The 25,285-nt window shown below is 41.5% G+C and overlaps 1 protein-coding gene across 3 annotated transcripts in view; it reads left to right on the top strand.

Annotated features, from left to right (window-relative positions):
- The window catches only part of LOC119166910 (protein phosphatase 1 regulatory subunit 21), a 41,127-nt gene that overhangs the window by 314 nt on the left and 15,528 nt on the right, over positions 1-25,285 (top strand). For all 3 annotated transcript variants that reach the window (XM_075867605.1, XM_075867604.1, XM_037418303.2), the window contains exons 2-15: positions 506-574; positions 634-774; positions 2,907-2,999; positions 4,395-4,559; positions 7,814-7,872; positions 10,242-10,336; positions 11,517-11,731; positions 12,196-12,297; positions 15,889-15,977; positions 16,036-16,172; positions 19,297-19,395; positions 20,874-21,001; positions 21,523-21,684; positions 22,361-22,459. In XM_075867605.1, the coding sequence (XP_075723720.1) occupies positions 506-574; positions 634-774; positions 2,907-2,999; positions 4,395-4,559; positions 7,814-7,872; positions 10,242-10,336; positions 11,517-11,731; positions 12,196-12,297; positions 15,889-15,977; positions 16,036-16,172; positions 19,297-19,395; positions 20,874-21,001; positions 21,523-21,684; positions 22,361-22,459 (1,653 nt within the window). The remainder of the gene's footprint in view (positions 1-505; positions 575-633; positions 775-2,906; positions 3,000-4,394; positions 4,560-7,813; positions 7,873-10,241; positions 10,337-11,516; positions 11,732-12,195; positions 12,298-15,888; positions 15,978-16,035; positions 16,173-19,296; positions 19,396-20,873; positions 21,002-21,522; positions 21,685-22,360; positions 22,460-25,285) is intronic.

Here is a 25,285-nt window from a genome sequence, read left to right as displayed (position 1 = left end):
TACGTGGAGTGAATCGCGAACTAGCGATCTCGTTTAGTTACGTCCCGTGCTTGCGACGTTCGTCCCGCTTCAGTTGAGTACACTCGGTTTGTTCCTCGGAATCAGATCAGTCAAGAAAGTTCGTCGATGATGTAGCTTACGGGGGCTAGTTCGTTATTCATGCTTTAGCGCTAAACAGCGCTAAGAAGGCCGGCCACGAAACTAAAACACACGGGACAGCGCTTGTCCTGTGTGTTTGCTTTTTGTGGCCGGCCCTCTCTCTTTTTTTTTTTTTTTTTGCTGTTGAGCTTCAGTAAGTTCGTCAACGCACGCAGATTTCATTCTTGAGATCGTATCTTCGTCTTTGTATGAGCGTGCACCGGGACTCTCCTCACTGTGAGAAAAAAATTGTCAGTGTAGTCCTTCGATCATGTACGTGGTACATATGTAGCGCAGCCAACTAGCGTATATATATATATACAGGATTCTTATCGCAACGTCTGTTTGTTCGCTTATCTTTTGACAGCTGCGTGCGCAAGCTCAGGTCTTGAAGAAGGCCGTGGCAGATGAGCAAGCCAGGAATGTTGAATTCAAGGTAAGCAGAAGATTCATTGTGGCTGCAGTGTGTCACCATTTTTTAAATATGATTTACAGGATGCCCTGAAGGACAAAGAGCAAGCAATGCGAAAGTTGCTGCAGGAAGTTGAAAGCCTCAATTTTTGCAACCAACAGCTAACAAAGCGCGTCAGCTTCCTCCAAGAAGAACTTGAAGAAGATCGCTCGAAGAAGACCAAGGTGGGGAGACCTGCTTCGTTGTTATTTTCTTTGGTGCAGTAAAAAAAGGATGAAGTTACCAGAAAGTATTCTCAATACTACTTCTGCTATTTGTTTTGAATTAAATAAATAAAAAGCATGAATCTTTTTTCTCAGTAACACTAATCAAATTAACGTGGCACAGCCACCCAACATGAAATGTCTCTCCTACCTTCACGTAAATCATACTGTACCCATGCAATTTCAAACACTGCACACCTGACAAAAAGAAAAAAAGTCCTTAATATTTCCCCTCTTTTCCTCATCCATAGCGAAGGTCTTGTTCTGGCAGACCTGATGCCTTCAGCTAGTATGCAAGGGATTATTGGCTAGCTTGCAAAAAGATCACTTGTTACGTGATGTCAACAGGCACGAAGATAAAGGGGTTCAGACTCATCATAATGGCTACGAGCGGCACTGACCCACTTGCAGTTTAAATGCAGAGATACACATGATAACGCGTAGTGCACAGGAGGATGGCAGCTGCTGTAGCCAAGTTGGCGGAGCTTCGGATGCATTATTTGAGGGCTGCTCGTTTGGCGCCAGCTGGCAGCAAGCTCTGTTTTCGTCCACTTTCATTTCTTCACATTATCGTAATAGACTCAGATAGTGTCCCCTATAGTTAGCCTTATTGTCTGTTGGTTCTCTTTAATGTTTTCTGTCATGTTAAGGTCATCAAGTTAACCCTATGTAGCCAAAATCAGACCCAACTGGCTGTAATGTCTTTGCACAGTAAACTCGTGGTTTTGTTCTACACGATAGATCACAGAGACAGAGACTAGTATGTTTATAGCATTGCTAGGAAAGTGAACACGTACAATAAGCTGTACTCATCTCTAATATCTTTTACTAAATATGTTAAAGGTTCGGCCATGGCCCGGCAAATAAGCTCTCCATTTTTAAAATAGATGCCTTCAATGTGGTTTTTAATACGAACTAGAGGCAGGCACCTATATTTGTGAAAATCATGTCACTTGAGAAGCAAGTTTGTGTTGTCATCGTCATTCTCTGCCTGTTTTAGTGCACTATTGGACAAAAAACTTTCTCATTGATGTCTAGTTTTTCTTGTCCTGTGAGAACTGATTACATTTAATCCCTGCGAACTTACTTTCCTTGCTCCAACTCTCTGCCTTCCTCGACTGCATTTCCAATGCCTTGGTAGCCTTTCTGTTGCTCTTACTGCCTGCTAGTTATCCGATTCTACAGATTGCGTGGCCAGCCCAGGTACATTTCCTTTGCTTGATGTAAACTAGAATATTCTTTTCAGTGGCGATGTATACAATTGTACACATCAACTTCAGAGGTCATGCACTGTCAGAGGTCATGCACTGTTTGTTTCTTCAAATGGCTTGAAAAGCAGTGTGCACATTCGTGTGGGCTCCTTAAGTGATCTACTAGTGATTATTTAACATCATTGTGCTGCATATTGCAGCAAATGATCACTTTGCTGGAGACACTATCATGGTCGACGTGCAGTCCAGGACCGCCAATAGTTTTTTTTTCTTTGATCAAAATTCATTCAATCAAAACCAAACTGTGCTTGCATTTTGAGCTTAATATTTTATTCTTTTTATGCAAGGATTGAAGCTGACTGATTACCAACTTATTATTTTATTACATGCTAATTAACGTAAATTACTTAAAAACGCAAAACAACTTATTCCTAACCCATTCCTTCATTTTCTTTATTTGAATGCAATACCGAGTGCCTTGGGATCATGCAATGTGAATTTCACGCAGTTGCAGACAATGGATCATAATTCGTGCCTGAAGGAGATAGGTTACTTCTGCTTGTTCCTTGACCTATTCTGTCATCTTCCTAATGTTACTCCTATCATTCCATTGCATGATTCTCCACTTCTTCTCTAGCTGCGGTATTATCCTCAGTGTTTCAGTCCTTTATGTTGGAGCAGTAGCACGGCTAAATGAGCTTGTTGGTGCCTGTGTCCGTGTAAATTTGCAAATCACATCTTATCTCAAGATTAAAACTCACAGTATGACAGTGTTGTCACAATAGGCCAAAGATAGAAATTTAGTTTTTGTGACCAAATTTTGCTCTTGGCAGTGTCTTTGATGTCTCACAAGCCTTGATGACTATTATTTTTTTTCCTCAGCAAAAGAAACAGCATGCTTCTTCGGTGCACCAGGGCATCATTGATGCCGAGTTGCAGAGTCGCATTGAAGAGAATGAGAAACTGCACTTACAGGTATTTGCTTTGAATGCTTGTTTTCTTTTATTTTTTGTAGAAAAACTGTGGAGAATTCAGTTATTTGAATGTTTTGCATTTTAACTAGGCAGAGCGGGAGCGTAAATTGTATAAATCAAATGCTAGAGAGCTGTGTGTATAGCAAAATTTTTGGTGCAAAGCAAAGTATGATGTTGAAGTGTCAGTGCGAATTGAATATTTTTAGAATATTTTTAAGTGAAATTGCACACAAAAAATGTTGGACGATTCTTAAACATATTTTTATAAGATAGCAACATGAACGTGTTTCTTTTCGTTAGGTTGACGAAGCCCTGTTGGGGTGGTGTTTCATAATTGTCTTATCAAGAATGAGGCAATGCAGAAGCTAAATTGTATTTATGTACATTATTTGTTGCAACCAAAGTGTCGCTGACGACACTTTACACAATTAAGGCATAAATGCCACTTCCTCAGCCTCTTCTCTTTCAACATCTGTAGAAGCCCAGCTGATGTGGCAGAAAAGTGTGTGCTGCCTTCAAATCCGGATTTTAAATGTCAATATATAAGAACGTCTGAAATTTTGGATGCTAAAAATCTCTGGCATCTTATTTTTTGAACTTCCTGCCTAAATTTTATGTTGAAAGTTGCATTAATTCATCCCCCACATGTGCCACATAGATCACCTTTATGGTGAAACCGGCGTTTCTTTCAGTTAATACATTTGCTACGACTGTAGCGGAGTTTGAAAGAGAGCTTTGCCGCAATATTACTGTGTGATGAAGTGAAGCAGTTTAAAAATCTGAAGGGGGCCACTTTTAAACAAACGTTTACTGTATTTTTGTGTGTGGAAAGTTTGACTATTGTAGAGCCTTAAAGGCAGCTTTGCCAAAAAATAAGTGTAATGAGGTGAAGCATATTTGAATAGTTTGAATAGCAAAAATTTTAGTGCGAATGGAATAGCCAGCACCATTAAAAAAATTCGCTATTTCTAATATTTGAAAAATATTCGCCACAGGTTTCTGTTCGATATCACCATGCTGCAACATTGTTTTCTTGCACACTTGCCACACTTCCAGACCCGGGTGGTTGTTATTCTCTGCGTACTATCTTTCGCGTGGGAGTCTTAAGGAAGCTACAGACAATGGGTCCTTTCATGTATACATTGCCTTCTTATGGTGCTGATGCAAGAAATTTTCCATTTAGTATCAAAAGCTAAGGAAAAAATTAAGGAGGTACCTTCGGAATAACAAAAAATGGTGTATGGGAATCACTGGATGAATGAAAGGTCATGGTAGAACTTGTACCCATATTAAGTAATGACATATTCAGTAATGGCATTTCAGCATGAGCAACAAAAAAAATGTTTTTCTTCGATTACATAACGTTTTTCATATGTGTGGTCATTTCCCTGTCCAGGTGTCGGCAGCAGAGTTGGAACACAGGGAGACAGTTGAAAAGCTGGAGGCGAAGCTTGAAGAGGTGCAGCAGGTTCTTGCCACTCATGAAGATCAACTCAGCGATGCAGTTACTAAAAGGGAAGAACAGATAAACAGGCTCACTCAGGAACGGGCTAAGCTGGAGGTAAAAAACGCCTTGCTGGTCGGCTGTGATGCTGGAGATTTCAGTAGTATGTTTGGCATTGGTGCCCAAGCAGTTTGTGCTTGCAGCTTTGCATGGTTGTCACCTTATCTCTGAAAAATCTGCTCTTGCTGCTTAACTCATTGTGTGACGCACGCAAGTCCTCATGTACATCTAAGTAGACACGATCTGTCGCACTTTTAGGCAGATATTGATATGGTGGACCTGAACTCTGAAATAGCAGTATGATGCGAGAGAAATTATTTCATCATTAAAAGTCATAGATATTGTTACTGGAGGGTACCCAGCGCATGTACCCAGCACCTCCGCCAAAATGTTTCGAGAGGGTACACAGAGAAACGAGGTTACAGCTAAGGTATATTTACACGACGCCAAGCCTAAGCCGAGATGGCAAGCCAGATCAGAGCGTGCCCCACATCCCAGAATCACGTCGTCTTTCTCGCTGTCTGTCTTGATTCTTCAGCGTGATGTAGTCTCGTAACAATATGATAGCAGTACACTTTCATTACGTTAGATGCTCATTTACCACATGTTTGTTGGAAGCCTGCAATTAGGTAGGCAATGCACGCTTAAGCTGCGCTATGTCATTCTTTCAAAACGAAAGCCCTAGTATAGCTTCAAGTTACACTACATAGCTCTTGAACTGTTTCTAATTGGGCAGTATTTCTTTTAATTAGGTGAAAATCGGTAATGGAGTACAGTCCAAACTTCAAAAAGAACTATTTCCTAAGGGTGATTCATTGAAGAAATAAAACAGGTGCTCGTATTGTTCAAATAGAAATAAACAAGAGCTGTGCAAATAGCAAAATTCAACGTTTACTGTATGTGCTTGTCTTCTGCAAGCTCTAATAGTTCAAATAATAAAATTTCAGTGCAAATCGAATCAAATGGCAAATGCTTTTATGAAATATTCAAAATTTTGAATATTTGCACACTCCAAATAATATTATTTACATTTTGAGGCCACTACAAGGTTCTTGTTAACTACGAAGATGTGTGCACAACAGGGCAGTTATGTTTCTTGTTGCGTGTAGTGTGCATGCATATATCAGGAAGATTATCTGTGCCTAGTTAACATTTTTCATCTGCAGAAAAGGCTGGTCTAATATATGTATTTTTTAGCCATTGTAAGAACACATACTTGAGTGTATAGCATTACTTGATGGAAGAAAGAATTCTTTTTCCACCAATGTTAGTTTTAACATATGTGGCCAATCAACATAATGTGAAAAAAAAATTTTTTAAGCAAAAAGAATTGTAAGAAAACTGCAGGACACAGACAAAAATATGTGTTTTTATCAATATGAAAAAAAAAAAAATTTAGAATATACAGTAGAATCTCGGTCACGCCAACCCAGCTGGTATGAATTTGTAAAATTTGTCAGCTGAATGCTATTTTGTTCATTGGGCTGAAGTTTAGATGTTTCAAGCAGTTTCTCATGTTGAGAGAAGTTACATGAACTCGGGTACCAATACTATCGAGCATCAGCCAACTGCACCCTGTTCCAGAAGCAGCAAAAGCCTGACTAGCACGCTCAGCCAAGACTGTGCTTATCGTTTGCCATGACCACTCTGGACTACACTGTCAACTCGATCATGTATGTTGACAACTAGGCTTGCGGGAATAGTAAATTTTAGGTTTGAAGTGAATGGTGATTTGGCCCAATAATTTCGAATAGAATGGAAATAGTATATATCACATCTTATAAACAAAAATGAGCATATTTGTCGTGACTGTACTAACCTGCAAAGTATTCTTTTAAAATTGAGACATGGCATGTGCAAATGTCAAAGTTTGGTTCAAAGGAAGTGGAAGCAACTTTGAATAGTAGCAAGATTTGACTTTCGTTAGAATGCAAGTGATAACCTGTAAAACGGGTCACATTTGAAAATTGACTATTGATAGAGCTTACAACCTGGTATATTAAGCTTTTAAACTTTAAAAATAATGAATCGATGTGAGGGTAATAAGTTCATTTTACCTTGAAGTGGGGCTTTGCGGCAGTGGGAATTTTTCCGAGAAGAGTGCATTCACGATATAGAATCCCTTTGTCGCAGTGAAACCATCTTTACAGGGGGTTACATGCGGAACAATGTACAAGGGTGGCCACTGATAGAAGTAACAGGGCGCGTGTGGCCATGCTCCTGCGGACCATGAAGCGGGTACCACAGGAACTATTGTGGCGCAAATAGAGTCAGCGCCAGAGGCGTTGTTAGCTGCGCATCATCTGCTATGGTTCCTCCCACTTTGCCGCAAACATTGATAAAAGTGTGCGCAATTAGATTCTGCAGTTCGCAGCGAAGTGGGAGGAACCGTAGCAGACGACGCGCACCTAACTACGCCTCTGGCACTGACTGCACTTGCCTCACAATAGTTCACACAGCGCTCGTCGTGGCGCTCAGTGGAGCTCGGATACCCGCTCTGTGTTACCTGTAAGAGTGGCCGCACTTGTACATCTATATGTTCATTGTGACTACTTTGAAATTTCAAATAATATAGATTTTAATTGAATGAATTCAAGCACATTAATATTAACTCATATATTCCAAGTGCTCGAATATTCACGCAAGCCTAGTTTTATGGGGCGAAGCTCCTTAAGGCGTGGGTCTGTACATCCTCCGATATATGTGGTGGTAGTAGTAGTGGGTAGCCACCGGTGGCACATACCCCCTCTAGAGCGGGTATGTGCCACAGGGTATGCAAGATGGGAGATGGGAGACGGCAGTACTTGGAGTGTTCAATAGACGAATGCATGGATAGACGGACAGACAGACTAGCAGACAAATGGGCGGACGTGTGGACGCACGGATGGTCGCACAGACGAACGGAATCAAGAATGAACGGACGGATGGAAGCACGGACGGGCTGATGGGCGCTTCGCCCAACTCATCATTATTCACTCCGTGGACATGCTGTGATTTTTCTTCTGAACTAGGCGAGCACTTGTTTTATCTTGTCAAAGTGATGGGGCTCATTGGCCATGTGGCCTAATCAGATTACATATTGCCGCATTGTGTTGCGATTCATATTGAAATGACTTAATTTTTGAAGTATTTGGAAGTGAGCTGGTTGGTAAAAATGAATCTAAAAACAGCGCTAATTCACTCATGGACAAGAGAAGTACGTGCAAGGATAGACACTGTTCTTGCATGATGTATGTGTAAATTAGTGCTGTTTTTCTTTAGATGGAGTGTTTGACATTAAGTTATATACTAATTTCTTTCACTTTTTGTAGCTGAAGTTGAAGTCATGTGAAAAGGAGCTGAAAGAAGTGTCTCTGAAAAATGAACTTAGGTAAGACAGCTGGTATACTTAGCAGGCCCTATAATTTACTTTTATTTATTTACTGTTCATTCTTTTGTTAATCTTTAGTGAGTTCTAACCTTATATTTCAATTAGTCTTAATCTTTTGCAAATGAAATTTATGCTTTTGAAGGTTTTGTAGCTTCTTTGGTAGCGTTGGCATCGTGTGCATTTTACGCCATTATCGGTGAAGATAAATTTCACTCTGTCAGCTGCCTTGGTGCAGTTGTTGTGGTGCTCAGTTTCTGACCCAAAAGACGGGGGTTCGATTCCAACCGCGTTAGTCACATTGTGGTGGAGGCAGCATGCTGTATACCTGTGTATTGTACAATAGTTGTGCATGTTAAAGGGACACTGAAACAGTGCCGATTTGCAGAAAATGTATTAAGCCAATAGAACAAGTAATATTGATTATTTGCTGACGAATTAGAACTCGGTGCATCAGATGCAAAATTTTTTGCATGGCTTTAAACAAGCAGGTCATTGCCCGATGTGGGCAAGGTATTCGAATATACCTGCGACAATAATTGTGGTAATGGATACTAGTGCAGGTTCAGGAACAGTCAAAGCATACTCTTGCATAGCCCGTAGCAGCATTGTTTTTCATCTCGCTGCTAGTGTTTACCATTGTGGTTACACTGCACCTTACTCAGAGTCTCGTAGTGCCCTGATGACTTTGCACGTATTAGGTGAAGACAGCCTAATAAAATGTGTGTGTATTGTCTGCTGGCATAGAGGATTATCTTGTTCAATTAAAGATTTTCTGTGCATTTTCGATACCTTGAGATTTCAAAAATACACAATATTTTCAGTGTTCTCATGAGATTTGCTATATTAAGCCAGGCATAGCCTAACTCTGCTCATCGTGAACTTGTTTACAGTGCTGCAAACAAGTTCGCGATGAATCTCAACCAACTGGTCCAACTTACCACTTTACTGCAGTAACTGTGCTCAGCCTGTGTGGGTAATTACGTGCAGCCTATGTGGGTAATTGCGTGAAAAGAATCCTGATGTATAGTATTCTTCAAAAAGAAAAAACCTTTTCAAAATTTTTTGCTAGTTTAATGTGTTTTACCACCCAGTGGATTTTGTGCCTATAATACAGTCAAATCTAGATAATTCGAACTCGAAAAGGTCCAGAAATTCATTCGAAGTAAAAGAAGTTCAAAAATGAAAGCTAAATAAACAGAGGGCTCTTCATGCAGTGGCGCATGTGCATTGAGCTCGCACACGAGGGGGAAGTTTCAGAAGACTTGCATTCATTCACAAATCACAGGACATCTGTTATTAATTGAAGTAATCGGTGATGCGCGTCTACACAGGTTTGCCTTGGAGCGAGTAAATCAATTTTGCACGCAGCTTGCAAAGCATTTCTACTTCGGCTTCAGCATTCTCCTGGCAAGAGAAGCTGCGCGCGGAAACGTCCAGCGCCGATACTTTCTAAAGACGACAACAACGACCGCGTATCGGAGCCTACGCAGCCGCAGCATGGCCAGCACGTGACGAGAAAGGAGGAGCGTCTCAGAGAAGCAGATTGGCATTTGAGAGAAATCCAACTATCCACGGCAGCTCTTTTTTTGTTCTATTCACGCGCATGTTTGAAAGGAGAAGGGTTACGTGGCAGGGATGGGAAAGGGGGAAGCATAGCACCAGCGCGTGAGAGACCCCCCCCCCTCAAGGCGCAGAGCCGTGCTCCCGGGAGCAAGGGGCAACGGCTGCAGAAGATAGTGCCTTTTTCCTTTCCTTCAACCACACATTCATTCAACCCAGCGACAGCTTTCTTTTTTTTTCCCCTCTCTCTTCGCGCGCGACATTGGAAGGAGAAGGGTCTTTATGTGGCAGGGACGAGAAAGGGAGAAGCGTGACACGGGTGTGTCGCAGATCGGCATTTGAGAGAGAGCAAGCATTCCACTGCAACCTTTTCTTTCCGTTTCATTTCCTTCGCGCGCAGCGTTGAGGTGTGGCAGGTGCCGCCGCGGGATTGGGCGGGGTGCTGAGCGCATTTTTGGAGCGCGGTATGTTCGAATTAACCGTCAAAAGTGCTTGCGCGTTCGGATTACCGGGCGTTTTCGCCCATTGGAATACACATAGCTTTGACGGGACCGCATCGTGAGTTCGAATTAACCGGAAGTTTGAATTAAGCGTGTTCAAATTAATGAGATTCGACTGTATCAGTTCTACATTTTTATATGCTTCATTTTTTTCCAGCTCTGTGTAGCGGGACTTCTATATGAGTTCTTGCTATGAATGCTGTAGCACTTGCTTTTATTGGCTAGCAATATGTATGCACTCTTTCTGTGCCTTGTCCATGGCAGATAACAACATTTGTAAATAAATTCATAAATTATAATTGTTTTTAGTGAATCCAAGCTTGCCGAGTTGACAGTGAGGCTTGAAAAAGAGCTACAGGAGGCCAAGACCATTATAGAGCAAAACGTTCACTTCAGAGATGCCGGTAAGTGAATTGAAGTGTGTCTATGTATTTTTTGTAAACACGTACAGGCTGTAAGCAATGAAACCTTTTCGTTAATTTTCACAGTTTGTGTACACTTGCAGGTGTTTTAGAGGACAAATTTATTGTTCTGTGCCACGCCTTACTGGTATTTATCCCTAAACTGTAGCCTAGTAAATCAAATGATTGTTTCACCAAGATTAAAAGTGTAATAAGTTATATGTCTACTCACAGCAGCCGACAGTACGACCAGTCAAACGCAGATGTGCCATCTTGAGTTTGTATTCGAGGCTGTATAAATAGTTCTCAGCAGTTGCAAGTCTTTTAAAAGGTGAACATAAAGTGCTGTCAATCTGTTGTCGAGGCTCCTCTGGATGCTTTGTTGGCGGTTGTAGCTTAATGAGCCACGCAGCAGGTTCAGTAGTTGTTGGGTTGTTGTGTTACTGTATGGACTTGTGGATCCCATATCGTATGTATGGACTTGTGGATCCCAACTCTTTTGGATCCCATATCGTGGACCTCCGACAAAACGCTGATGTGAGCGAATATGGCCGCTCCAGGGAAAAGTGCTCTTTTCACACAGTCCCTTCTCGTTGAAACCGCACTGATACTCGCCGAGATAGCAAGCACGCCAGCGATCGCGACCGCCCTTGAAATCGTTCATTATTGCTGCTCAAAAAGCGATTTACCCCCCTCTCCCTGAGTTATTTCATGCTCGTTCAAGACGGATGGTTTACCTTCTGTATGAACATTCGACAGCAGTTCTAACACGCGAGAGATGTGATGCGATTTCCAGGCGATAGGGATGGGCGGACTCATTTTATCTCTGCTTCAGCAGCGCCCGCATGCTTTTACTCACTCGTGAAAGTTAGGATGCACGGGGGGGCTTGTTATAAATTTGCACTTCTTACAAAACATGGCGGCGGCGGCAAAAACCTGCCGAGAGTGTCCATGTAATTGCTGTCGCGATATTACTGCGTTTCTTTTTACTGTAATGTAAGTGTTTTGGGTTAGCTCTGCCTTCAGTTCCGCTTTTGTTTAATTTGCACGTTTATTTTTTGAATTTTCGTACCAGACCTGCACATAACGAAATCCTTTTTATAATGAATTTTTCCAGAAATTTATCAATTTCGTTATAACCAGGCTAACTGTAATCGGGATTGTGATCAATGCTTTGTGGCAGGTGACGGACGCTCCCCTGGGATGGACGTGCCCGTGACGTGGCATTCATACGAGAGTAGTGTGCGTTCCCTTCTCTGGCAATTGGCTGAGCTGGTGCCGGAGCTGAGCCAGACCCTGTCTACGTTGCACACGTACGCTGAGCAGCGCGTGCGCCTCCTCCTCACTGGTGCCATCTGTGGACTGGACCCGCAACTAGCGCAGGGCCCGCTACAGGTGGTGAGTTTGAACTTGGATTTCGCTTAGCTTCTTCATTAAGCGGAAAAATTAAAGTAGTACTGTACCAACACAAAACATTGAAGGCGAGGTAACCTGTGGGACATATTTATGTGGACATATGTGCATAATCTACAAAATATCAATGGGCGATATATCTTGGAACATCAATGCGTAGTCATTTTTAAAGTGTGTGCCGCACCACTAAACATATAATGCACCTTTGGTTTTCTTGTAAACAATGAACCTTTATTAGAAAAATATTTGGTATTTTGAATATGCACTATTCGCTTCAAGAGCCAAATAGAATAAAACCGCATTTTATTTGTTATATGAAAGTTTTGAATATTCGCACACCTCTGGCTTACGCAAGGGAAGTGTGTTTACCGTGTAATTTGTGTACTATATTGAAGTGTTTGTGATTCCGGTAATGCCTAAAGCCTTCACTTTTGCTCTTACGAGCACAGTTTGCCCAGCATCTGCATGGAAATGTGGCGTACCTGCAGCCCATAGAAGAGGCTTACCAGGCCTACTTTGACACCATTTGCCAACGAGAATTATACATCTTGGTAGGCATCCTTTTTCTCCCTCTTGAAAAGCGTGTTTTGAATTGAGGACCCACGTTAAGATGCAGCCTATGTCAGTTTGAGTTATCGGAAGGGGGAGGTCATCGCCTGTTGTACTTGGAATGCCCAAGTGTAATGCTGTATGTCCAGTTCGTGCTGTCGAATGTGGTGATGCATCATGACTAAAATGTACTCAGAAATTCTGTTTGCTTAACCTTTTCAGCTAGCCCTGAAGCGGTGGTCTAGTGGCTAAGGTACTCGACTGCTGACCCGCAGGTCACGGGATTGAATCCCGGCTGGGGTGGCTGAATTTTCGATGGAGGCGAAAATTCTGTAGGTCCGTGTGCTCAGATTTGGGTACACTTTAAAGAACCCCAGGGGGTCTGAATTTCCGGAGTCCTCCTCTACGGCGTCTCTCACAATCATATGGTAGTTTTAAGACAATAAACCCCACATGTCATTGACCTTTTCGGCTTGGTCACTATAGTGGCCTGCAGTATTGTAGAATAAAATAAATATTTTTGCTCTGCTTTTAAAGAGCCTTGCATACATTCCTGTAGTCATTGGAATTGTGGTAGTGAAGGGCAACGCAGTGTTCAGACGAATCCTACTGCATTGACATTCGTGCAAAATTTCATACATTAGCGGCACGAAATACTCCTGTAAAACCTGTTAATTTCAAACAATGTTAATTCCGACTCACTCTCTCATTCTGGCTAGTATATTCATGATTTATTGGCCACTGAGAAACCTGCTAAATTATCCAAACAAGGTCACAACAATGTTTCAATCACAATCTGATGTCTAGATATCGCACTTCGCGATCAGCAAGGACCACCAAAAGACTGCTGTCGCACCCATGTTGCCTTGTTTATCAAATAGGCCCCGAGAAGTTCTTGTTTATTGTTGTCCTCATGCTGATATCAAACCCTAGTTCATTCTAAAATCTGGAGGCCTGACTGACCTCTTTGTCTCTCTCTCACACACTCTTTGCAGCTAACACTTAGGTATAAACATCAGACAAACAGTTCTTGGGATGTTTTCTTTTTTAAATGAACAATAATGCAGCAGCTCAGTTGCCCAATATAGATACTCGGTATACCTAGTTCTGCAGCACAAGCGCAGGAGACATACATAGACATGTGCACGACACTGCAAACAAAAAGGCTGTTGCGAGGTGACCTGTCGATCGTACTCATTGCATGCGCTCACAGACTGGCCATTTTGCACACAACAAAAAACACAACATTCACTCGATGTTGCACAACCTTCTTCAAAGGACCCGGCAGCACTCTTTCAGCTGATTCAGAAAATGCTGCTTTTTGGTAGTTGAGGCTCCTGAGAACATGTGAGCCGAATTATTATAGTAGTGTGGTATGCAGACTTTAATTCGCAATTAGTTTCTCGTGTCGGCTAGAAATCACTCACTCACATCTGAGAAAACTGTGCCATAAATCCAAATGACCATGCCATAAACATGAAGTCCATAGCCATTGGCTGGCTTAAGCATCACGAGCTGCATAGTTGCTGCAGCCGCCGCAGAATGCTGTGATGTTCGCGCACTCTCGCCCGCGATCACATTGATAGTGAGCTGTTTTATTGAAAGAAGAAAAGAAAGTGCTCAAGGTCACGATTTGCAATGAAAAATGCCTTCTTGCCCCCCTTGTCATCCCTCCTCCTGCATAGCATTCAGTGCACTCGCTGCTACGAAAGAAAAGAGAAAGCACTCAAAGCATGTCACAAATCCCTGTAACTCTGCTCGTACTCAACGTATTCTGAAAATTTTGGGGGCATTTGAATTATCAAGCTTAGACTTCTTCAATGAAGATATTAGACGATTAAGTGAAGTCTCGTTAATACGCATCTGCCGGGAATGCAGTGTAACTATGCACTGATCGTAGTACGCATTAACCACCAACTGCAAACTCTCATCTCCTGACATGTGCCATTGTCACCAGCAAAGGAATAAATACACCGGTACAGGAAATATTGCCTACAATGCCCACCACAAAGCTACTTCTCTCTTTTTGCCAAAGTGCAGAAAATATTCTGGAACTCTCGCATGGCATTTTGATAGCATATGTTGATTACGCCAAGGAACATTTCAAAACTATTGTGGGGCTGGGAATCCACAGCGAGTGACAAATTAGCAGCGCTAGCATAATTGCTATTCCGTGGTTTGCATACTAAGCAATTTTTTTAACGCTGTTCAGTCGCAGAGAGCTGATCATTTAATGACTATCTGCAGGCAGCGCTTCATCTATCGACAAATGCCGTCACCTGCTATAGCGGCAGCTTGCTGTAGAATATGTCCACTTCGCTTCAGAACGCACATATGTTGCAAGTAGTATGTTGGGTTAACGTGGCAATGATGAGCTTTCCGCAAGCGATGCACACTCTGTGATGTTCTAGTGGTCCTGGCAAAGGGCGAAGGCAAATTTTGGGCTGTTGTCACATAAAAGCATGCAGTATGATCACTACGGCACTACGCTTGTTGAGCCGTACGTGTGCATTTAGTGTGATAGCGTCAATACGGCAAAATTTTTTGGTGCCCACGATCCGCAACGCTCAACTTCGCTAGCGAGCTGCTTTTGTTTCTGCGAACGTGATGTGTGCATCATTATTGTTCCACATGAAGGTGACAGCAATCGGCAGTCAAACGCGCTTAGGTAGTCTCGTATCAAAAGCTTGCAGAGACTTAAAGTAGGCCCTGCTAGAGTGTTTGCTTTTTCAGGAGCGTCCACCACTGAATTGGAAGTGCTTTGTTAACATGCTCAAAAAGTGTTGCATAACCCCTTTAAAGCTCAGCCCCAATTCTCTAAAAAATCTTCTTTTGAAGAGCAGCAATGTGGCCCTTCAGTAGACCATTAACAAAAACTAGGTACTAATTGTCCACATAAAGAAAAACGTGGACAGCAGTCTTACTCAGCTTGACGCTGATAGGCTGAACCACTTTGTAAAAAAAAAAAAAAAATGTGTCGCTAAGAATATGTTCAGTCTTGGAGCAAATACAGACTCCTGATTTCTTCTCTTCTGTTTGTGTTTCTAGCACAGCTGAAATTATTTTAAGGTGTACCGACAAGTGCAAAGCTTTATAGACCGTAGGAGCACGTGCTAAACTGTGTTAGTATGCCTTCTCATGGTTCTTGGAAGAAATCTAGAGTGTGTACAGTGCAGTTGCATCCTTTTTCTACCTGCGAGTCGTTTGATTGCTTCAACCTCGTGTGTGATGGAATATGAAAAAGAGCATTGTGCCAAAACAGCTAATGTCGGGGCAAAAATGTCTCATTTTGTATATAGTAATTGTGAAGCTGTCACGAGGCACAGCAGCATACTTTGATTTTCATAGTTTCTATCATGTTTCATTTGGCTGGGGCTAAATTTTAGTTTAAATGATCAATTCAGCTTAGCTAACAAGGTAAATGTGCATTATGAAATAAAACAATAGAAAGGAACGACCTATTTGATAGGCTCTCTTCCTGTTGCTGTTCTTTTCACACTTTATTTCATAATTCAGCTAGGAACAAGAAAAGGAAAAGATTACCTTTACACGCTTTCAAATTCTGGGCTGAATGCTTTCGTACTCTGGTGCAGGATGGTGGCCCCACGCTATCACCCTTGTCGGCAGCGCTTTGCAGATATGTCTCTTACCTGCATAAGCTTCTGCCCTATGTTGCACTCAGGTCAGTGCCTCTTTTACCCTGTGTTTGAGTGGAAAGTGACCCGTCCCTTTATCTTTAGCTTGCGCGCCGGGGCCAGCTCGCCAACTTCGGAGGTCAAGTGCCACGAGCTGCGAGCAAAGCTTGGGCACGTCGTCAACCGCGTTGTCATCAAATTCGACAAAATGAGCCGGTACCTGCTGTTGCTTTCAACAAAGGGTGAGCCTAAGCTGGATAATAAGTGCATAATCAGTGCCTTTGGAGGGCCTTTATTAATTAAAGTACTCTTAGTGCACATTCATTATGGAGTAGATCAGCTGTTGTTTTTGAAACGGGGTTAAGCACTTCTTGTGCCCTCACTTCGGCTACCCCTTTCACTAATATTGTTCTTTTACAACGTGTTTGCTGGCATACTATTAGTGTTGTGAACAAGACTACACAACTGGAATTTCTGCTCCTTTCACTATGCCCACGTGTTGTTGTAATCACAGAAACATGGTTGCAAAAAAATTTATCTGATGACTGCATTATTCCTCCCGGCTATAAAATGTTTAGGAAAGACAGGGATACACGTGGTGGGGGCGTTGCTATTCTAGTAAAAGGTATCGTGTCGGCTGTGATGATTGATTGCAATGTTCCTGAATCAGTGTGGTGCAGGATTTCTTACTATGGTGTTATTTGCGTTATCGGAGCAGTGTATCGCACAGCCTCTGCCTCGCCTGAGTTCCTGGAAAAAATTAGCGACTTTTTGTACGCCAATGTCAAAGTGGACACCAAAATTATAATGACCGGCGATTTTAACCTTCTCTACGTAGATTGGAAAAAACCCATGTTCTCTTGGAATCGATTCGTCGGGAGTGGAAAAGTTATTTGAAGTTATGTTCACGCATAACCTAAACCAAATTGTGCAAGAAAACACAAGAATAACGACAGCAATGGGGTCATTGTTGGATCTGGTGTTTTCGTCAGATAAAATAAGTGCATATACTGTTAATGTTGAAGACGGTGTTTCTGACCACAAGATGATTGTTGTTACGGTTGCAGTAGGAGCCTGTAATTGTTCCAGGCCCTACATTCCTGTACGCATTAAGAATTATGCTCGCGCTGATGATGTTTCCATTCAAGATTACCTGGAGGCTGTGCTTGATGACTTTGTAACTGATTTTGATGCTAAAACAGTAGAAGAGTTGTGGCAGCACTCCAGGTTAGTTATACAGCACTGTGTGGACAGCTATATCCCAACGCGCGTAAAAAAGAATAAGCACCAGAGCCCCTGGATAACCAGGGATATAATTTTCAAAAAAAAGAAAAATTAAAAGGCTGCGGAAACAGACAAATAAGTGTGCCCAGGTTTCTCGACTTCGAGCAGAGTTAAAGCAAGCACTGACCAGTTATAAAAAAGTTTTTTGGTGACACACTTAGCCGCTTACTTAGAACGACACCGCAAAGGTTTTGGCGATACTTCAGTGACAGGAAGGAAGAGATACAAGAAATTAGAAAAGATAATGAAGTACTGATAAACAAAAAAGATATTGCAGATCATTTCAATCACTTCTTTCAGTCCGTATTCACCACGACTGATACTGTCGTGGACGTAAGTTCGGAATGCACTGCTCATAGCCAAATGGATGACGTCAGTATCACCCAGGAGGGCGTACTTGAGCTGCTATTAAATTTAGATTCAAAGAAAGCGAATGGACCAGATGAGATCCCAACCCAGTTTCTTCAAAGATATGCTGAAATGCTGAATGGGTGTCTCATTATCTAACACTTATATTTGAAAAATCATTGAAAACACATTCTGTGCCACAAGACTGGTGCAGTGCGGTAGTCATTCCAGTGTTTAAGGAAGGAATCCGAACGACAGTAAATAATTACCGGTCTATATCACTCACATCCATCTTTTGTAAACATTTAGAACACATAATAGCTAAGCATATAATTTGTTACCTTGAAAATAACTCTTTACTTTACCCTCACCAGCATGGATTCAAATCAGGCTTCTCCACTATAACACAACTCATACAGACGATTCACGATTTCGCTAAGGCAATTGATACTAGGGAGCAGATTGATGTAATAGCCATAGATTTTGCCAAAGCCTTCGATAAGGTGCAACACAATAAGCTAATTTACAAGCTGGAAACAGTTGGATTAATGCCACTGTTATAAAGTGCATTAAGGCATACCTAACTGATCGCAAGCAGCAGGTAAAATTGGATGGGCATGTCTCTGACTCACTGTCAGTGCTTTCGGGAGTCCCACAGGGATCTGTTCTGGGACGACTCTTGTTTTTGGTGTATATTAATTACATCTCTGCTCTTATGGAGCCAGGTGTGCACCTTAAGCTATTCGCAGATGACTGTTTATTTTATTCCACTGTACGAAACAAAGAGGATCAAGTTAAAATTAACATATCTTTACAGGCCTTGAGCAAATGGTGTGAAAAATGGAATATGAAAATTAATTACTCTAAATCAACATACACACATATTACAACAAAGAAGAGCCGTCTTTTATTTTCATACACCATCAGGGACAAGCGTTTGATAAATACTACTCAATTTAAATATCTAGGATTAACGATCACAAAAAATTTATCTTGGAACATACCCATTAACAATGTTTGTTCAAAGGCATATGGGAGGTTATGTTTTCTACGAAAAAACTAGAAGGTGCAACAGCCGATGTGAAACTTTCTGCTTATAAAACCTTCATAAGGCCTGTTCTTGAGTACGCGTCGGTGGTATGGAGCCCTCATCAATATTATTTAAAGAAACAAATAGAAAAAATTCAAAGGCACATGGTGTGATTTATATGCTCCCGGTATCGAAGGACAGAGTCAGTTACAGAAATGCTCCAATCTTCTGGCCTCCATTTGTTAGAAACGTGCAGACAGAAAAATCGTCTGAAACTATTATTTCAAATTCTAAATGGCCAAATAAATATTAGCTAGGAAGTATACTTACTGACACCAGGTAAAAAGAGCTCAAGAAGCAACCACAACAGGGCCATTCAAACGTACAAGACTAGTACGGATAGATTCAAATACTCCTTTTTTCCTAATAAAATTGAAATGTGGAATGAATTGCCGGTGAGTGTTGTTGACCAGAACGATTTGTCGAAATTTGAACAGACCTTGGATGAGTATCTGTACAATTGTAGCGTTTGATCTTGATCCATCCTGTATTTGTGTATTTGCTAATAATGTTCTTTTTGCTATAATATTTTGTTATGTTGCCCTCTCTGTAAGGACTCTCGAATGCGAGTTGACAGTATTGCTAAATAAAATAAAATTAAAAAAAATACTCGAGGATAATTGTGGCCTTTTTATGTCATGCAGGTTGTGAGCCTGGTTCGAATACATGTCGTTGCGCTGGGTATCTGGCTGTTGTTGGAAAGCTGGTTGGCATCGCCAAATGCTTGTGGGAGGATTTTGAAGGTGAGAGCGCCGCATTTTTTTCTTTTCCTTAACTATTTCCCTACCATTAGCTAGTATAGTTGTCATGAAATTTTGTAATGAAATGACCCATAGCAACTATACTTGTCATCAATAAAGAAAAATTGGTCCGACACAAAACCAGTGACAACTATGCTCGTCATACTTGTGTTTCTTGATGCTGGATGGCCACACTTGTCCGTCTTGGGCCATTTGTGCCTCGCCTTTCATTTTATTGCCATCCTTTATTGTATTGCCGTGCAGTGAAGCCACCTTTCAGTTATCTTTTTTATGTGAATAATGGTATAATGAAGCAACCCCATCGAATTGAAAGAATGTTGCTATTTATTCAGAAAAAAAAAATCTTACAAATTGAGTAATCCTGGCACATTTTCTTTTCCTAGGTATAGGAGATTTATGTGCAAGTGTAAACTTTAAAAAATTATGTCAGTACTCCTTTTACAGTAGGTGAATAGCACATTGCTTAACTATAGATGGCCTGTTTTACAGTCTGAAAAGATTCTGTCTATCACAGTTATAGGTGATCATTCTTGTCTGATTCTATGTTTAAGTTTTTCTCCACACAGTAATTCATCTAGGGTCAACTGGGTTCATAAATCTCAGTTTGAATATGCAATACATTTTCACTCTGCTTTGTATATTTTTGTTTCTATGATTCTAACAGCTGCTTGTGCTTTTATTATTTGTAATCATCACCGAGGGTCCCATTGCAGTCGTGTACTTTGGGACCCTCGTCTGTATATTCTACTCCCTGTAACATTCTTTTATGACACGATAATAAACTGATTGATTGATTGATACTAGCAGTGCAGTCTGAAATATAATATGAGCACTGTTCAGATTCAAACCTCTTGATTCAGTGTGGCATACTTAAAATTGCTGCCAAGCACACTTTTTAAATACAATCGTTTATGAACTTTGATTGGCCCAAACCTCTCTGATTGGCTTAAAATAACTGATATTACGAAATTTTACTAGATGGTTGAGTTTCACATCTTCTAGAATAGCACCCCCAGTCGTTAGGCTTAAATGCTAGTCCTAAATGTGTGAATGTCCACAGTTCCATAAAAAAGAACAGAACTTGGTGGTTTCTCTAATGTATAACATAATAATGGGCAAAAACTACACAAGCATAAAGCACATAATATTGCATGAAAAGAGCAATCTTATTATCTTTTTACCTAGGAGGTGGCCGTTACCAGTGTTTTATGGTTGGCACTTTAAAGTAGTAGTGTGTATAACGCCGCAGCTGCAGAATTCAATGCTTGTTTTTCGTATTTACATTGTCTCTGTTTCAAGGGGTAGGGCCGTTTTAATAGTTCTAGGTCTTCACAAATGCTGACATGTCATGGCAAGTGTACATGCAGAATCACTGTGCAGAATCACTGTGGGCTGTGCATTTGCACAGCCCCTACTTGCGCAGAATGCACCCTTGCACAGAATGCATCTCTACCTTGCAGAGGTCAAGAGGCAGTTAAGTTCTCTCATGCTTTTTGAGCATGAGCTACCCACTGTGTCCCTGGAGGCCAAGAACACAGATGACTGTCTGGTCAGCAGCCTAGCATCTGTCGCCAACAGTTGTAAAAAGGCAAGTGCTGCCTCTGTTGTGCGGTGCACACTATAGCCAATAGCAAATTTCATTGGCAGATTCGGAGTGGCTGATGAAATCTGTGCCGGAGCACTCTGCTCCAGCAAAGAGTAACCAAAAAATATCTACCAATAGAAGACAGGGGCTCCCAATAGCGCAAATGGCACGGGATGCTAGCACACGTCTGCCTCCAGAAGCAGCGAGAATTTCTTGAGCTTGGTGCCATTTTCGCATTTGTGGGCATAGGCATACTTGGGCACTGCCTTTTATCAGTCCACGCTCTGCGCATGCACACGGCACTTGTGACTTTCGATTGAATTCACTGATTTTTGCATGGCAGGGAAAGCTGCTCTGCGGAGTAAATCTGGCGGCGAAACTGCTCCGGATCTGCCAATGAAACACATAGTGAGCACTCCCGATCTGCCAATGAAACAGGCTTGCTCTGCATGGAACAGGACAACTGCTAACAGAAGTGCACCGAATCTGCCAATGAAATTCATCATGAGATGGGTCATTCGCAGCTGTCACGAGCACTCGAAACCAAGGTGTTGCTCTCCAAGGAGGCGTACCAGTGCAGGGGCTTCTCTTCCCACACGAAGCCACCACTGTGCAAAGCACACCTGGAACCACATGCAGCACTTCTAAGGCAAAGGGGCGCAGCCTACCTCAGAACATGTCAGCTGGTGAGTTTCTGTTGCGGCTGTGAAAACAGTTTTCTCAACACTGCTCTTCATCAGGTAGTGCATGCCATAGAGTCTCTTAAAGCTAACCAGAGGGGAACTCTGATGCTGCGATCGGCCAGTGACCATAGTAATGATGGGTAGTACACGGATTTGTCTAGTCTTCGTGCTTGCGGGCTTAAAACTTACTTGACTTGTGGCTTTGTTTGTTGCTGTGTTTCGGTTTTGTTTAGAATAAAAAAAAAAATGGTCCGTTCTGAACATTGTTACTCGATTTGAAATGCTGAGCCTAGAAGTTTAAGGTGGTCAAGTGCAACTGCTGAACATTTGCCAATTGTTGTTTCGTGACAAAGCAGTTTTAAGCCACATGAGGCCAAATGGAGCCGACAGTACTATGTTTAGACAAAGCAGTGCACTCATGTTCGCTGAAGAGGTGTGCGCTGCAGCTCCAATAGACAATAGCGCCAAAGTTCCCTGTTGTGTATTTATAGGAAACTATGGTGCGTGCCGCAGTGCAAGACCAAAGTGTCCTCTTTGCTTTCATCTGTACATACTTTGTGTGAGCCCTCTTGCCAGACATTTTGCTTCATCATATTTTCTCAAATGAGTTCAATCCACGGAATGCACCTTGAGGCAGGATAGGGATGTACTCCAATGCGTGAAATGTTTTGCCTTTCAGTACACGAAAAGCCCTGAATGTGTTCCTTATGGCATTGCAATTGAGAATTCTGGAGCCCTCCAGAGCCATGTGGAAAATAAGGAGTCCTTTGCCCAGCAGGTATTTATGATTCCCTACAACAGTGTTTGCAAAATGTCCAAAGTACTCTCTACCTCATCATTGGAGATGAGTGGAGAAATCTAAATTCATATAAGGCACTGGAAAACTGATTGAATGGGTGCATGCCTTAACTACACAGAAAGGAGATTCTCTTTAACTGAAACCTGGAAAGCCAAGATAAGATTAAAAGTGTGAAAAATTGTCTTGTTGCTGAAGACACAAGTTTGATCAACAAGTTAAAAATATGCCAGGGAAGTTAGCATGAACAATAGCATCATGATTACACAAAATCATTTACTAAAGTAAAGTTTCATGGTCCCTTATGCATTTGCCCAAGACTGATCGAAGACAAAAGCCATCTTCTGAGTAGATTGTACTATCCCTTTCTCAAGTTGAATTCAGGCACGTATTGGAATCCTGGAAAATGCGACAGTGAAACTTCAGATTGGGCAGAAACATCGCGTATGACATCATTGGCAGAGTGACACATTGCTGTCAAAATGTGATTGATGTGATAAATAATCTACAGGATATTGAACAATTTGTGACCACGCCAGTTTTCACTATTGTTTGTTAAGGATGACTTCAAGTTCAAATTTTGGCACTCTGAGTGCTTATGAACGCCTAACATCATCGAAAGGTTCAAAAGAACATGCGTTTTATCAGTTTCATCTGTTAAATCTTTTTTTATACTGCATGAAAATTTTTTAAGCTCTATCACAGACAGGACTATGAGCGGTAATGGTTGTGATTATGGCGTCAATGTGGCTCGCGGGTCCTTTACTAAAATGTTGTATTTGAACAGATCCTGGCGAATCTGAGCGTTAGTCTGCCGTACTACTTTCTATTGCCGTAACTGCCATAACTATTTTCTATTGCACTGCTCTTTGTCATTTGTTTTACGAATTCTGTGCATGTATTTGTATTTTGTGAACGTCACTGAAATGCACTTTTTGTACTGCCCCCCTTACACTATGGCTCAACAGAGACTTGTAAGGTACTTTTAAATAAAAAAAAAAAAGTCTCTAGATAATGGTAGCAGGACAGACACAGAAGACAACAATGATTCCTGCAGTAAATTTTGTTGCCTTTTCAGGCTGTTTTATCACTGCTGCGCATCAACGTAAATGTATCCAGTGCATACAAAGGCCACAGCTTTTATCTGTAAGGTGTCAACTTGGTTCAGGTTTAGTGCTCGCTGCAGAAAGAGTGGGGTTCTGTCCGTGTAGATTTTGTGGAGTACACGTTGACTCAGTGCTCCACAGTGCTGCGCAAAGGCTTCATGTTGTTTTTCACAGCGAAGTTTTTCTGAGATATACACAACCACACAAATAAATATGTGTCGATATATTTTCTTATAGGGCCACTCACCACCCCATGTTCAAAGACGAGGGGGAGATTTTCTTCTCTCCTTCATACACACGATGCATTCTCCTCGCTCCTTAGTCCTTGAATGCACATGAAAAATATCAGCACTAAGTGCTAGAGCCTATCAGGATTTCGCGCTTTTCGGCTGCACGCTGTTATCGCCGCTTGCGAAGTTGTAAAAACAAAAAATTAAGTTTGATTGGTCGATTGTGTACGATATTCATGCAAGACAAAGAAGAACGGATAGGCGGCTGCATGGGAAAGCAGTACTGGAGACAAATCACATGTGATACTTCGCGTATATCAACAAATCGAGAGCATGTACACTGTAGACGTCACTGGAACTACTGTCTACGTCACGGTAGTGTGCCAAGAAGGACAAATAATATCAGGAAAAAATATTGCGCTCTTTTGTTGTATTTTGAGAGCCTGGTGAGTGTCCCTTTAGAGCCAATGCACTGGGAGCCAACCTTTTTTTCTTCACATCAAAAAACTGCCTCGCGGGTTGGCATGATAGGCACTAGTGCTTATATTTTTGTTTGTAAGTAAATAACTTTTCATTAAAAGCACTATTTTTTTATAAGGCCTTTGTGTTCAAGATGTGTATTTCGATTATATTTAGAATTTTTGATGGATCTTTCAAAATACGTTTTGTGATAATATTTGAAATAACTTTGTTTGTTGAAATTAATACTGCTGGAAAGACTAGTTCTTTTTCTGTAGTTTTGATACTGTACCTTTTAGCATTAATCAATTTTTGGAGAAGTAAAAAATAAAGTTCTCCGGACTACCCCAAAACAGCTAATTTTTCCATTTTCACAAAATTGTCAGCAAAACAAAATATACTGTGACTGTGGAAGTATGTTACTGACTTCATGAAAGTGTTGTCGTTTTTGTACATTGGCCCACCACGGTGGTCTATTGACTAAGGCACTTGGCTGCTGACCCCCAGGTCGCGGGATCAAATCCTGTAGCATCAATTCGTTGCACGCATGCAACTGGAATGAAGTGTTTAAGGTCATGCATAATGTAAGGCACCCATCTACCACTCATTGATAATTCTCACTTGCGTAGATCACTCAATTATCTACACAGTATATTCAGTTGCATTAAACTAAGTTAGAGTTATCATAATAGCATGCTCACTTTAATGTAGTTGAACTTGTAGCTGGCAATAGCAGTAAAACATCTTACAGAAACTAAATTAACTCACCACAGTGGTCTAGTAGTTGTGGTGCTCAGCTGCTGGCTTGCAGATTGCGTGATCGAATCCTGGCCGTGGCGGCCGCATTTTCGGTGAAGGCAAAAGTGCCAGAGGTCCGTTTACTTAGATTTAGGTGCACATTGAAGAACCCCAAGTGGCAGTAATTTCCAGATCCCTCCACTGCGGAGTCCCCCACAATAATATCATCGTTTTAGGGTGTTAAACCCCATAAATCATTATCAATGTGATCTTGC

Source organism: Rhipicephalus microplus, chromosome 6 (assembly GCF_043290135.1).
Source record: "Rhipicephalus microplus isolate Deutch F79 chromosome 6, USDA_Rmic, whole genome shotgun sequence".
Taxonomy (NCBI): Eukaryota; Metazoa; Arthropoda; class Arachnida; order Ixodida; family Ixodidae; genus Rhipicephalus; species Rhipicephalus microplus.
This window is presented reverse-complemented; position numbering and strand designations above follow the sequence as displayed.